This window comes from Salvelinus alpinus, chromosome 1 (assembly GCF_045679555.1).
Source record: "Salvelinus alpinus chromosome 1, SLU_Salpinus.1, whole genome shotgun sequence".
Lineage (NCBI taxonomy): Eukaryota > Metazoa > Chordata > Actinopteri > Salmoniformes > Salmonidae > Salvelinus > Salvelinus alpinus.
In genome coordinates, this window is record NC_092086.1 from 15,867,780 (window position 1) to 15,883,708 (window position 15,929).

The 15,929-nt window shown below is 46.4% G+C and overlaps 1 protein-coding gene across 1 annotated transcript in view; it reads left to right on the forward strand.

Moving 5' to 3' along the window:
* The window catches only part of LOC139569805 (uncharacterized), a 122,624-nt gene that overhangs the window by 54,743 nt on the left and 51,952 nt on the right, over window positions 1-15,929 (forward strand). The window contains exons 4-6 of the mRNA XM_071391519.1: window positions 2,314-2,383; window positions 2,505-2,579; window positions 13,871-13,950. Coding sequence (XP_071247620.1) covers window positions 2,314-2,383; window positions 2,505-2,579; window positions 13,871-13,950 — 225 coding nt within the window. The remainder of the gene's footprint in view (window positions 1-2,313; window positions 2,384-2,504; window positions 2,580-13,870; window positions 13,951-15,929) is intronic.

The window sequence follows — 15,929 nt, forward strand, 5'->3', positions numbered from 1 at the left end:
AAAGGACCAGTGTAACGGACTTCTACTTCTTCCTCCTCCTCGGACGAGGAGAGGCGAGATGGATCGGATGACCAATACGCAGCGTGGTGAAATGACATAATGAGTTTATTAAAGTAAGACGGAAAAACACGAAAACACTTTAACAAACTACAAAACAACAAACGACGTAGACTGACCTAAAACATGAGAACTTACATATAACGAAGAACGCACGAACAGGTACAGACTACAAACAAACCGAAACAGTCCCGTGTGGCGCGACAAACACAGACACAGGAGACAACCACCCACAACAAACCATGTGACACCACCTACCTTAATATGGCTCTCAATCAGAGGAGATGAAAACCACCTGCCTCTAATTGAGAACCATATCAGGTACCCAAACCAACATAGAAACACATAACATAGAAATGCCCACCCACACTCACGCCCTGACCGACTAACACATACAAAAACAACAGAAAACAGGTCAGGAACGTGACAACCAGGTCTCTACTGGGTCGTGATCCCAGATTGGTTATATCATATTGTGATGAACTGAGGGAGATTGACCAGGTCTCTAGTTGGTCGTGAACCCAGATTGGTTATATCATATTGTAATGAACTGAGGGAGAAGGACGAGGTCTCTAGTGGGTCGTGATTCCAGATTGGTTATATCATATCACAATGATCTGAGGGAGAAGGACGAGGTCTCTAGTGGGTCGTGAACTCAGATTGGTTATATCATTATATCATATCATAATGAACTGAGGGAGAAGGACCAGGTCTCTAGTGGGGCGTGAACCCAGATTGGTTATATCATATCATAATGAACTGAGGGAGAAGGACCAGGTCTCTAGTGGGTTGCGAACACAGATCGCCTGGCCCAAAGAGAAAGGCCCTAGCTAGACACAATCCCAATAAGTATATCCCCGAGGAAGAGATGGGTAATGTGTTTATCATCTAGGGTCGTTACACTACTCCACATCCAATCAATCTCCTCTAGGGTTGTGTCTGATTTGGCACCCTATTCACTATGTAGTGAACTACTTTGGACAAGGGCACATAGAGGGCTTTGGTCAAAGTAGTGCACTATATAGGAAATAGGGTGCCATTTCAGATGCATCCTAGGTTGAGCTCATGAACCAGTGAGTGACAGGAGAAGTGGTTGTGGTGACATCTCATCTCTCAGGATGGTATCACTGGTGAACTGTTTGTTCTGAGGTCAGTTCTGGTGGGATAGAGAGATAGAGACATACTGTATCACTGATGAACTGTTTGTTCTGAGGTCAGTTCTGGTGGGATAGAGAGATAGAGACATACTGTATCACTGATTAACTGTTTGTTCTGAGGTCAGTTCTGGTGGGATAGAGAGATAGAGGCATATCACTGGTTAACTGTTCTGAGGTCAGTTCTGGTGGGATAGAGAGATAGAGACATACTGTATCACTGGTTAACTGTTTGTTCTGAGGTCAGTTCTGGTGGGATAAAGAGATAGAGACATACTGTATCACTGGTTAACTGTTTGTTCTGAGGTCAGTTCTGGTGGGATAAAGAGATAGAGACATACTGTTTGTTCTGAGGCCAGTTCTGGTGGGTTAAAGAGATAGAGACATACTGTTTGTTCTGAGGTCAGTTCTGGTGGGATAAAGAGATAGAGACATACTGTATCACTGATGAACTGTTTGTTCTGAGGTCAGTTCTGGTGGGATAAAGAGATAGAGACATATCACTGATTAACACGTCTCCTTCAGCGGTCAAGGAAGGTCCAGAAAGGGCCGTCTCAACAGTTTTCACCTCTTTGTTTACTCTTAGTCTATACCGTTTACAGATTGTATACTCCCCTTAAGTGCTCTTCTTACTTTCCCTTGTCTGGTAGAGACGTGATTAGTGTTGTCACGATACCAGCCAATAGGGCTCCTGTAATTTATATCAGATTTAAAATACCTGGGCCCTATTCACAAAGCCTCTCAGATTAGGAGTGCTAATCTAGGATCAGTTTTGCCTATTAGATAATATTGAATAAGACAGGTGGGGACCAGATCCTAGTCTGAGAGGCTTTGTGAACACAGGCCCTGGTTTGTTATGCTTAGATATTCCAGGTAAAATGTGCCCCCTAAACCCTGGGTCGTCTGCCCGCCCACAAGACCATTAGCCCGCTGAGCTATAGTTTGGGGAGCCAAAACAAGTCTTCGGTACTCTGGTCTGAGGCAAGGTTACTCATCATACAAGCGGGATTCTGATGACGTCACATGATGTGATTAATACATCCTCACCTTGATGACATCACTGTTTGACCTGTGACCTTGTGTTGACCTCTCACCTCACCAGGACACCTCCAGGCGGGAGACCAGATCTTGGAGGTGAATGGGGAGAGTTTACTAGGGGTCACCAGTGAAAGGTAGGTTCAACAAGAAAAAACAACTCTCTCTTCATTGGAAAAATACCAAAAAGACCAGTGAAATTTGTGTTGATGTAGTCAAGACATTAACGTTTTGTTTTTTTGTTATTGTTTTATACAGAGCAGTAGACGTTCTGAGATCAGCGTCCTCGAGCAACCAAATGCGCCTTCTGATCGCCAGAGACGAGGAAGCAAGGTAGGCCCTGAGGACCGTGTCTAGATATGAGATGCACACGATTCATTGACCACATTCTGTAGGCTTAGTGTCAATACACTTAATCACAACTTTAGCGTCAACACGCATTGGGTCGCTGATGTGAGTGTCTGTAATCTGCATTTGTGTCTGAAGTCTGAATTTCAGCTATCAGGTGTTTTGTGTCGGCTTGGAACTCCAATTGTGCTCCATGTCCATCTGTGTCCCTGAATGTCCTTTATCTCTCAACTTGGCCTGCCTGTCCTCCTCCGCCTCCTCCTCCTTCCCTTCCTTCCCTCCTTCTCTTCCTCCTCGTCTTAAAAATTGAGATTATTAAAAAGATGCCATTTTTTAATTATTCAAAGTAAAAATGAATAATTTTGTTGATAAACCAGATGGTTGGCATGGCGCTGAGAGTTTCTTTGGCTTCCTCTTCGAAGATGAATAACCCTGGCAGTGGCATGGTGGACATTTTGGGCAGGGTTTTTGGGCTGGGACGCCCTCGCTCCGCCTCAGGCACTTCTTCTTCCTACCTTTCTCTGCACCCCTGGCAGCTAGCAACAAGAGGATGAATGGAAAGACATTTAGTACAGACTGTTAATCCAAACTGATGAACTTGTGAACTTGCTACGCTGATCCTCAGCACGAGGGCCCCACAAGGGTGCGTGCTCAGCCCCCTCCTGTACTCCCTGTTCACCCATGACTGCGTGGCCACGCACGTCTCCAACTCAATCATCAAGTTTGCAGACGACACAACAGTAGTAGTACGCCTGATTACCAACAATGACGAGACAGCCTACAGCGAGGAGGTGAGGGCCCTGGTGAAGTGGTGCCAGGAAAATAACCTTTCCCTCAACGTCAACAAAACAAAAGGAGCTGATTGTGGACTTCAGGAAACAGCAGAAAGAGCACGCCCCCATCCACATCAATCTTCACTCCGTTCGTCTTTCCCTTGATCCTGACTAGTCTCCCAGTCCATGCCGCTGAAAAACATCCCCACAACATGATGCTGCCACCACTATGCTTCACTGTAGGGATGGTGCCAGGTTTCCTCCAGATGTGGCAGTTGGCATTCAGGCCAAAGAGTTCAATCTTGGTTTCATCAGACCAGAGAATCTTGTTTCTCATGGTCTGAGAGTCCTTTAGGTGCCTTTTGGCATACTCTAAGCGGGATGTCATGTGCCTTTTACTGAGGAGCGGCTTCCATCTGGCCACTCTACCAGAAAGGCCTAATTGGTGGAGTGCTGCAGTGATGGTTGTCCTTCTGGAAGGTTCTCCCATCTCCACAGAGGAACTCTGGAGCTCTGTCAGAGTGACCATCGGGTTCTTGGTCACCTCCCTGACCAAGGCCCTTCTCCCCCGATTGCTCAGGTTGGCCGGGCGGCCAGCTCTAGGAAGAGTCTTAGTGGTTTCAAACTTCTTCCATTTAAGAATGATGGAGGCCACTGTGTTCTTGGGGACCTTCAATGCTGCAGACATTTTTTGGTACCCTTCCCCAGATCTATGTCTCGACATAATCCTGTCTCGGCGCTCCATGGACAATTCCTTCGACCTCATGGCTTGGTTTTTCCTCTGACATGCACTGTCAACTGTGGGACCTTATATAGACAGGTGTGTGCCTTTCCAAACCATGACCAATCAATTGAATTTACCACAGATGGAATCCAATCAAGTTGTAGAAACATCTCAAGGATGATCAATGGAAACAGGATGTACCTGAGCTCAATTTCGCTTTGTCATTATGGGGTATTGTGATGTCATTATGGGGTATTGTGATGTCATTATGGGGTATTGTGATGTCGTTATGGGGTATTGTGTATAGATTGAGGAGGAAAAGATCTTTCCCCCATCCATTCTAGAATAAGGCTGTAACGTAACAAAATGTGGAAAAAGTCAAGGGGTCTGAATTCTTTCCGAATGCACTATATATATTCCTATTCTGGACTGATATTTCTTGATTTCTTTCTTAAAATGTTTTTAGGATTTGTGTGTTGTGATTGTTTTGTAATGTTCGGTATTGCTGCACTGTTAGCCCTAGAAGCATAAGCATCTGCAAAATATGTGTACGTAACCAGTAACATTTGATTTGATTTGAAAGTCAGGGAAGGGAACCACATTACACAGCAAACACAGTAGAATATAACTTTTACTACGTGATGAATTCTTGATTTGCTGTAAACAGCCAGTGGAAGGTTATATCGGTCAGAACATTAACAGAGAGAAGCTGCATCCTCCACTCATCATATTCTGCCATCTGGTAGCCTATTGTTTTTAGCATTTACCATTTAGCCAGGTTGCTAATCTAACCACGATGCCATAGCAACAACGGACCGGGTGGTCAGTTTTGACATCGTGAGTCAGCATGAAACCAGGTCACGCTAGCTGTCACACACACACACACACACACACACACACACACACACACACACACACACACACACACACACACACACACACACACACACACACACACACACACACACACACACACACACACACACACACACACACACACACACAAAATAAGGCATGCTATACAGGCTACAGAATGTACAAGCTATAGGCAGGAGAGGCAGGAAAGCAGGCTACATACAGGAAAGCAAGCTACAGGCAGGAAAGCAGGCTACAGACAGGAAAGCAGGCTACAGACAGGAAAGCAGGCTACAGACAGGAAAGCAGGCTACAGACAGGAAAGCAGGCTACAGACAGGAAAGCAGGCTACAGACAGGAAAGCAGGCTACAGACAGGAAAGCAGGCTACAGACAGGAAAGCAGGCTACAGACGGGAAAGCAGGCTACAGACGGGAAAGCAGGCTACAGGCGGGAAAGCAGGCTATAGGCGGGAAAGCAGGCTACAGACAGGAAAGCAGGCTACAGACAGGAAAGCAGGCTACAGACAGGAAAGCAGGCTACAGGCAGGAGAAGCAGGAAAGCAGGCTACAGACAGAAAAGCAGGCTACCGGCAGGAAAGCAAGCTACAGGCAGGAAAGCAGGCTACGGGTAGGAAAGCAGGCTACAGTCAGGAAAGCAGGCTACAGGCTACAGGCAGGAGAGGCTACAGGCAGGAAAGCAGGCTACATACAGGAAAGCAGGCTACAGTCAGGAAAGCAGGCTACAGGCAGGAAAGCAGGCTACAGGCAGGAAAGCAGGCTACAGACAGGAAAGCAGGCTACAGTCAGGAAAGCAGGCTACAGGCTACAGGCAGGAGAGGCTACAGGCAGGAAAGGTGGGAAAGCAGGCTACAGGCAGGAAAGCAGGCTACAGGCAGGAAATGTGGGAAAGCAGGCTACAGGCAGGAAAGCAGGCTACAGGCAGGAAAGCAGGCTACAGGCAGGAAAGGTGGGAAAAGCAGGCTACAGGCAGGAAAGCAGGCTACAGGCAGGATAGCAGGCCACAGGCAGGAAAGCAGGCTACAGGCAGGAAAGCAGGCTACAGGCAGGAAAGCAGACTACAGACAGGAAAGCAGGCTACAGGCAGGAAAGCAGACTACAGGCAGGAAAGCAGGCTACAGGCAGGAAAGCAGGCTACAGACAGGAAAGCAGGCTACAGGCAGGAAAGCAGGCTACAGTCAGGAAAACAGTCTACAGGCAGGAAAGCAGGCTACAGACAGGAAAGCAGGCTACAGGCAGGAAAGCAGTCTACAGGCAGGAAAGCAGGCTACAGACAGGAAAGCAGGCTACAGGCAGGAAAGCAGGCTACAGTCAGGAAAACAGTCTACAGGCAGGAAAGCAGGCTACAGACAGGAAATCAGGCTACAGGCAGGAAAGCAGGCTACAGACAGGAAAGCAGGCTACAGACAGGAACGCAGTCTACAGGCAGGAAAGCAGGCTACAGGCAGGAAAGTAGGCTACAGACAGGAAAGCAGTCTACAGGCAGGAAAGCAGTCTACAGGCAGGAAAACAGTCTACAGGCAGGAAAGCAGGCTACAGACAGGAAAGCAGTCTACAGGCAGGAAATCAGGCTACAGGCAGGAAAGCAGGCTACAGGCAGGAAAGCAGGCTACAGGCAGGAAAGCAGTCTACAGGCAGGAAAGCAGGCTACAGTCAGGAAATCAGGCTACAGGCAGGAAAGCAGGCTACAGGCAGGAAATCAGGCTACAGACAGGAAATCAGGCTACAGGCAGGAAAGCAGGCTACAGTCAGGAAAGCAGGCTACAGGCAGGAAAGCAGGCTACAGGCAGGAAATCAGGCTACAGACAGGAAATCAGGCTACAGGCAGGAAAGCAGGCTACAGGCTAAACTGTGGACAGTACTCATGAGATGAGCCTGTGCTTCTCACATCGTTCTATAATCTGTGTTCTGTGCCTTAACCAAAACTCAGAGCTCAGAGCTCAGCACACAGGCCAAGGCAGGAGGGATGGAGAGGAGGAGAGGACAGGAGGGGAAAGGAGAGGAGGGGAGGCCAAGGCAGGAGGGATGGAGAGGAGGAGAGGAGAGGAGGGGAAAGGAGAGGAGGGGAGGCCAAGACAGGAGGGATGGAGAGGAGGAGAGGACAGGAGGGGAAAGGAGAGGAGGAGAGGCCAAGGCAGGAGGGATGGAGAGGAGGAGAGGAGAAGAGGGGAAAGGAGAGGAGGGGAGGCCAAGGCAGGAGGGATGGAGAGGAGGAGAGGAGAAGGCAGGAGGGATGGAGAGGAGGAGAGGACAGGAGGGGAAAGGAGAGGAGGGGATGGAGGGATTATGCCTTTCCGTTTCTGTTCCTTCCTCTCTTCATCTCTCTCTCTAATCCCCCTCTCCCTCTCTCTAATTCTTTCCCCTATTCTCCCTGTATCTCCTCCATGCTATTTGAGTCCACTACGCAGTAATATTAACCTGGTTGTTAAAGCCTTAGTACCATTGATCTGTGATGAGAGGAGGTCAGAAATAGAAATGGAATATGAAGCTAGAGTCAACCTCTATTTAACCAGGGAATCCTGTTGAAATGAACGCTTACAATATAACTAAATATGAAGCTATAACCAACCTCTATTTAACCAGGGAATCCTGTTGAAATGAACGCTTACAATATAACTAAATATGAAGCTATAACCAACCTCTATTTAACCAGGGAATCCTGTTGAAATGAACGCTTACAATATAACTAAATATGAAGCTATAACCAACCTCTATTTAACCAGGGAATCCTGTTGAAATGATGCTTACAATATAACTAAATATGAAGCTATAACCAACCTCTATTTAACCAGGGAATCCTGTTGAAATGAACGCTTACAATATAACTAAATATGAAGCTATAAACAACCTCTATTTAACCAGGGAATCCTGTTGAAATGAACGCTTACAATATAACTAAATATGAAGCTATAACCAACCTCTATTTAACCAGGGAATCCTGTTGAAATGAACGCTTACAATATAACTAAATATGAAGCTATAACCAACCTCTATTTAACCAGGGAATCCTGTTGAAATGATGCTTACAATATAACTAAATATGAAGCTATAACCAACCTCTATTTAACCAGGGAATCCTGTTGAAATGAACGCTTACAATATAACTAAATATGAAGCTATAACCAACCTCTATTTAACCAGGGAATCCTGTTGAAATGAACGCTTACAATATAACTAAATATGAAGCTATAAACAACCTCTATTTAACCAGGGAATCCTGTTGAAATGAACGCTTACAATATAACTAAATATGAAGCTATAAACAACCTCTATTTAACCAGGGAATCCTGTTGAAATGAACGCTTACAATATAACTAAATATGAAGCTATAACCAACCTCTATTTAACCAGGGAATCCTGTTGAAATGAACGCTTACAATATAACTAAATATGAAGCTATAACCAACCTCTATTTAACCAGGGAATCCTGTTGAAATGAACGCTTACAATATAACTAAATATGAAGCTATAACCAACCTCTATTTAACCAGGGAATCCTGTTGAAATGAACGCTTACAATATAACTAAATATGAAGCTATAACCAACCTCTATTTAACCAGGGAATCCTGTTGAAATGAACACTTACAATATAACTAAATGTAGACAAAATATAGACCAACATTTAAAACCCCCAAATGGATATTTATTTACAGTAGCTAAATGGCTCTCGTTCTTCATTCCCGTTAGTGAGACTCCAAACTGCTAGAGATTGTGTCTTTGGTGTTAGCCACCTTAACCACCAGTCAGCCCCGCTAGTGACATCAGATCACCACGTGACCCTATGTGACCTCTGAGGTTGTTAATCCATCTGTCCCAGCAGCCCATCCTGATGGTGATATGAAGGAAGACATGCAGACACAAGCACAATATACAGTATGTACATTCCCCTGCAGTGAGGTTAAATATACCAGAGATTCAGACTGGACATTCCCCTGCAGTGAGGTTAAATATCCCAGAGATTCAGACTGGACATTCCCCTGCAGTGGGGTTAAATATACCAGAGATTCAGACTGGACATTCCCCTGCAGTGAGGTTAAATATCCCAGAGATTCAGACTGGACATTCCCCTGCAGTGAGGTTAAATATACCAGAGATTCAGACTGGACATTCCCCTGCAGTGAGGTTAAATATCCCAGAGATTCAGACTGGACATTCCCCTGCAGTGAGGTTAAATATCCCAGAGATTCAGACTGGACATTCCCCTGCAGTGAGGTTAAATATACCAGAGATTCAGACTGGACATTCCCCTGCAGTGGGGTTAAATATACCAGAGATTCAGACTGGACATTTCCCTGCAGTGAGGTTAAATATCCCAGAGATTCAGACTGGACATTCCCCTGCAGTGAGGTTAAATATACCAGAGATTCAGACTGGACATTCCCCTGCAGTGAGGTTAAATATACCAGAGATTCAGACTGGACATTCCCCTGCAGTGAGGTTAAATATACCAGAGATTCAGACTGGACATTCCCCTGCAGTGAGGTTAAATATACCAGAGATTCAGACTGGACATTCCCCTGCAGTGAGGTTAAATATACCAGAGATTCAGACTGGACATTCCTCTGCAGTGAGGTTAAATATACCAGAGATTCAGACTGGACATTCCCCTGCAGTGGGGTTAAATATACCAGAGATTCAGACTGGACATTCCCCTGCAGTGAGGTTAAATGTACCAGAGATTCAGACTGGACATTCCCCTGCAGTGAGGTTAAATATACCAGAGATTCAGACTGGACATTCCCCTGCAGTGAGGTTATATATACCAGAGATTCAGACTGGACATTCCCCTGCAGTGAGGTTAAATATCCCAGAGATTCAGACTGGACATTCCTCTGCAGTGAGGTTAAATATCCCAGAGATTCAGACTGGACATTCCTCTGCAGTGAGGTTAAATATACCAGAGATTCAGACTGGACATTCCTCTGCAGTGAGGTTAAATATACCAGAGATTCAGACTGGACATTCCCCTGCAGTGAGGTTATATATACCAGAGATTCAGACTGGACATACCCCTGCAGTGAGGTTAAATATACCAGCGATTCAGACTGGACATTCCCCTGCAGTGAGGTTAAATATACCAGAGATTCAGACTGGACATCCCCCCCCCCCCACCCCCCCACACACACACACACACACAAAGCCAACTAGGGCATGTTGAAGAGCACCACATAGCTGATCAGATCAGTCTAATCCTTCCTGTCTGGGGTCAGAGAGGGGACATCCTTCCTGTCTGGTGTCAGAGAGGGGACATCCTGTCTGGGGTCAGAGGGGGGACATCCTTCCTCTCTGGGGTCAGAGAGGGGACATCCTGTCTGGGGTCAGAGGGGGGACATCCTGTCTGGGGTCAGAGGGGGGACATCCTGTCTGGGGTCAGAGGGGGGACATCCTTCCTCTCTGGGGTCAGAGAGGGGACATCCTGTCTGGGGTCAGAGAGGGGACATCTTGTCTGGGGTCAGAGGGGGGACATCCTTCCTCTCTGGGGTCAGAGAGGGGACATCCTTCCTGTCTGGGGTCAGAGAGGGGACATCCTGTCTGGGGTCAGAGAGGGGACATCCTTCCTGTCTGGGGTCAGAGAGGGGACATCCTTCCTGTCTGGGGTCAGAGGGGGGACATCCTTCCTCTCTGGGGTCAGAGGGGGGACATCCTTCCTCTCTGGGGTCAGAGAGGGGACATCTTGTCTGGGGTCAGAAAGGGGACATCCTTCCTGTCTGGGGTCAGAGAGGGGACATCCTTCCTGTCTGGGGGTCTTCTCCAAATGAGTCTGGATCTGAGAACCTCCCCGACGATTTCTAGAACTCAAACACATTCTAACCGCTCTGATTGGTCCCAGAAACCGATGGCCAGAACACACGTTGGTAAAGTGGCGTTTTGAAAATTCTTCATTGGCTTTAATACTCTGATTGGTTTGTTTTGTACAACACTCCTCATTTTGACGTCACCACAAATGACTTCAATGACGGCCGTCTCAGACTGAAGTCTGTAGCGAACACAGAGGAAGAATTCAGAGTCTCCAGGCAACAGGAAAGATACTGCTGACCCATGACTGAGAATCAAATCAAATCAAATTAAATGTTATTTGGTCACATGCGCCGAATACAACAGGTGTACTGTAGACCTTACCGTGACATGCTTACTTACAAGCGATTAATCAACAATGCAGTTGAAGAAATAGAGTTTAGCCCCGACCCCTTACACCCGACCCCTTACACCCGACCCCTTACACCCGACCCCTTACACCCGATCCCTAGAAAGGAGTAGACCATACGCCAGTGTTAGCTGCTTCCTGTCTAGGTATCTGCAGCAAGGACTTGATATAGAAAGATAATACAGGAAGAGGAAGACATTAAATCAATGCACAATTTGAGACGAAAAACCACCACTCCTCTACAATTGTTACAGAAAAATCATATTATACCAAGCAATGCCCGTCATTCCAAGAAAATCACAGATTTGATTAGGGATCATTCAGTGGATGTACCTGGTCCGGAAATCCATCCACAATCCAATTTATTTTTAAGATCATAACAATGACACTGAGGGAATACCAGGAAATGTTCTCTCTCTCTCTCTCTCTCTCTCTCTCTCTCTCTCTCTCTCTCTATCTCTCTCTCTCTCTCTCTCTGTCTCCCCCCCACTCTCACTCTCTCTCTCTCTTTCTCTCTCTCTTTCTCTCTCTCTATCCCCCACTCTCTTTCTCTTTCTCTCTCTCTCTCTCTCTCTCTCTCTCTCTCTCTCTCTCTCTCTCTCTCTCTCTCTCTCTCTCTCTCTCTCTCTCCCCCCCACTCGCTCTCTTTCTCTCTCTCCCCTCCACTCTCTCTCCTCTCTTTCGCTCGCTCCCCCCCTCTCTCTCTCCCCGCACTCTCTTTCTCTCCTCTCTTTCACTCTCTCCCCCCTCTCTCCCCCACGCTCTCTCTCTTTCTCTCTCTCTCCTCTCTCTCCTCTCTTTCGCTCTCTCTCCCCCCTCTCTCTCCCCCCACTCTCTTTCTCTCCTCTCTTTCAAGCTCTCCACACTCTCTCTCCCCTCCCCTCTCTCTCTCTCTCTCTCTCTCTCTCTCTGTCCCTCTCTCTCCCCCCTCTCTTTCTCTCTCTCTCTCTCCTCTCACTCTCCCCCCCCCCCTCTCTCTCTCTCTCTCTCTCTCTCTCTCTCTCAGGCAGTGTATTAGGCCTCCATTCTAGAGCCAACAACAATGGGATTAGTGGGTGATGTTGTGTATTCAGTAGGGGAGCTACACAGCAACACCTTTACTTTAAAAACACTATTTCACCCTTATAATGTAGCTGATATTCTATCAACACATCAGCTTTATCTGGAAGGGTAATGGAGGGTTCCCCTAACAGAAATACCACCCGTGGTAGCATTTAGGGTTCCCCTAACAGAATTACCACCCATGGTATCATGTAGGGTTCCCCGAACATAATTACCACTCATGGTAGCATTTAGGGTTCCCCTAACAGAATTACCACCCATGGTAGCATTTAGGGTTCCCCTAACAGAATTACCACCCATGGTATCATGTAGGGTTCCCCGAACATAATTACCACTCATGGTAGCATTTAGGGTTCACCTAACAGAATTACCACCCATGGTAGCATTTAGGGTTCCCCTAACAGAATTACCACCCATGGTATCATTTAGGGTTCCCCTAACAGAATTACCACCCGTGGTAGAATTTCGGGTTCCCCTAACAGAATTACCACCCGTGGTAGTATTTAGGGTTCCCCTAACAGAATTACCACCCGTGGTAGCATTTCGGGTTCCCCTAACAGAATTACCACCCGTGGTAGCATTTCGGGTTCCCCTAACAGAATTACCACCCGTGGTAGCATTTTGGGTTCCCCTAACAGAATTACCACCCATGGTATCATGTAGGGTTTCCCCTAACAGAATTACCACCCGTGGTAGCATTTCGGGTTCCCCTAACATAATTACCACCCATGGTAGAATTCCCGGGTTCCCCTAACAGAATTACCACCCATGGTATCATGTAGGGTTCCCCTAACATAATCACCACCCATGGTAGAATTTCGGGTTCCCCTAACATAATTACCACCCGTGGTAGCATTTCGGGTTCCCCTAACAGAATTACCACCCATGGTAGAATTCCCGGGTTCCCCTAACATAATTACCACCCATGGTAGCATTTAGGGTTTCCCCTAACAGAATTACCACCCATGGTTGGATTTGGGCTCCAATATGTGATGACAATATAAAAACTATTAAGGTGTGAGCTATCATAGTTTAGTGTTGTAGAATCTAAAGGTATTAACTTGGGTCTTTGGGGTTCTGTGGGGTGTGAGGTAGTGGGTGTGAGGTAGTGGGTGTGATATGATTTGGGGTTCTGTGGGGTGTGAGGTAGTGGGTGTGATATGATTTGGGGTTCTGTGGGGTGTGAGGTAGTGGCTGTGATATGATTTGGGGTTCTGTGGGGTGTGAGGTAGTGGCTGTGATATGATTTGGGGTTCTGTGGGGTGTGAGGTAGTGGGTGTGGTATGATTTGGGGTTCTGTGGGGTGTGAGGTAGTGGGTGTGGTATGATTTGGGGTTCTGTGGGGTGTGAGGTAGTGGGTGTGATATGATTTGGGGTTCTGTGGGGTGTGAGGTGGTGGGTGTGATAGACTAATATAAGGTTGTCGTTTCAGTGAATCGTGTGGGTGTGTGGCTGTGTGGGTGTGTGGCTGTGTGGCTGTGTGGGTGTGTGGCTGTGTGGCTGTGTGGCTTTGTGGCTCTGTGGCTGTGTGGCTGTGTGGCCGTGTGGCCGTGTGGCTGTGTGGCTGTGTGGCCGTGTGGCTGTGTGGCTGTGTGGCCGTGTGGGGGTGTGGCTGTGAGTACAGTGTTATAGTTCAGTTCTAACTGTATACTTGTTGTTGGGGACGTGTCATTAATTACCCCTTTGGCTTCTTACAGGAGAGAGTTTTCAGAGCTTTTGGAGAAGTATGGATCCAGCACTAGTACTGGGTCGACACGCAACTCTCCCATCCAGCATGGTAGGACCTCCCTCCATGTCCACATGGTATAACACTGTATATGTCCTGTCTCCCCCCTCTATTTCAACATGGTATAACCCCCACAAATACTGTATATGTCCTGTCTCCCCCCTCTATTTCAACATGGTTTAACCCCCACAAATACTGTATATGTCCTGTCTCCCCCCTCTATTTCAACATGGTATAACCCCCACAAATACTGTATATGTCCTGTCTCCCCCCTCTATTTCAACATGGTTTAACCCCCACAAATACTGTATATGTCCTGTCTCCCCCCTCTATTTCAACATGGTATAACCTCCACAAATACTGTATATGTCCTGTCTCCCCCCTCTATTTCAACATGGTATAACCCCCACAAACACTGTATATGTTCTGTCTCCCCCCTCTATTTCAACATGGTATAACCCCCACAAACACTGTATATGTCCTGTCTCCCCCCTCTATTTCAACATGGTATAACCCCCACAAATACTGTATATGTCCTGTCTCCCCCCTCTATTTCAACATGGTATAACCCCCACAAACACTGTATATGTCCTGTCTCCCCCCTCTATTTCAACATGGTATAACCCCCACAAATACTGTATATGTCCTGTCTCCCCCCTCTATTTCAACATGGTATAACCCCCACAAACACTGTATATGTCCTGTCTCCCCCCTCTATTTCAACATGGTATAACCCCCACAAACACTGTATATGTCCTGTCTCCCCCCTCTATTTCAACATGGTATAACCCCCACAAACACTGTATATGTCCTGTCTCCCCCCTCTATTTCAACATGGTATAACCCCCACAAATACTGTATATGTCCTGTCTCCCCCCTCTATTTCAACATGGTGTAACCTCCACAAATACTGTATATGTCCTGTCTCCCCCCTCTATTTCAACATGGTTTAACCCCCACAAATACTGTATATGTCCTGTCTCCCCCCTCTATTTCAACATGGTATAACCCCCACAAATACTGTATATGTCCTGTCTCCCCCCTCTATTTCAACATGGTATAACCCCCACAAATACTGTATATGTCCTGTCTCCCCCCTCTATTTCAACATGGTATAACCCCCACAAATACTGTATATGTCCTGTCTCCCCCCTCTATTTCAACATGGTGTAACCTCCACAAATACTGTATATGTCCTGTCTCCCCCCTCTATTTCAACATGGTTTAACCCCCACAAATACTGTATATGTCCTGTCTCCCCCTCTATTTCAACATGGTTTAACCCCCACAAATACTGTATATGTCCTGTCTCCCCCCTCTATTTCAACATGGTATAACCCCCACAAATACTGTATATGTCCTGTCTCCCCCCTCTATTTCAACATGGTTTAACCCCCACAAATACTGTATATGTCCTGTCTCCCCCCTCTATTTCAACATGGTATAACCCCCACAAATACTGTATATGTCCTGTCTCCCCCCTCTATTTCAACATGGTATAACCCCCACAAATACTGTATATGTCCTGTCTCCCCCCTCTATTTCAACATGGTATAACCCCCACAAATACTGTATATGTCCTGTCTCCCCCCTCTATTTCAACATGGTATAACCCCCACAAATACTGTATATGTCCTGTCTCCCCCCTCTATTTCAACATGGTATAACCCCCACAAATACTGTATATGTCCTGTCTCCCCCCTCTATTTCAACATGGTATGTGCTATATCTTAAACACGTATCCAGCTCAGTATATGACAGTGATGACCTCCCATCCAATCAATACTATTTGTCCTGTCTTGATCTTTATTTTTCACCCCCGCTTTTAAACAATTTTTTACTGTGCTCAGACCCCCTATGAAATCACCATTTTACTTTACACCTGTAAAATGTGTTTGGTGTACTATATAACTAGATACAAATGAAACCTTTCTGATCATAGTAACTTACAGAACTACTTTACAGCAGAAAAACTAGATGAAAACCTCAGTAACATGCTGCTGATCCTTTAAAGTGTACAGTACTATAGC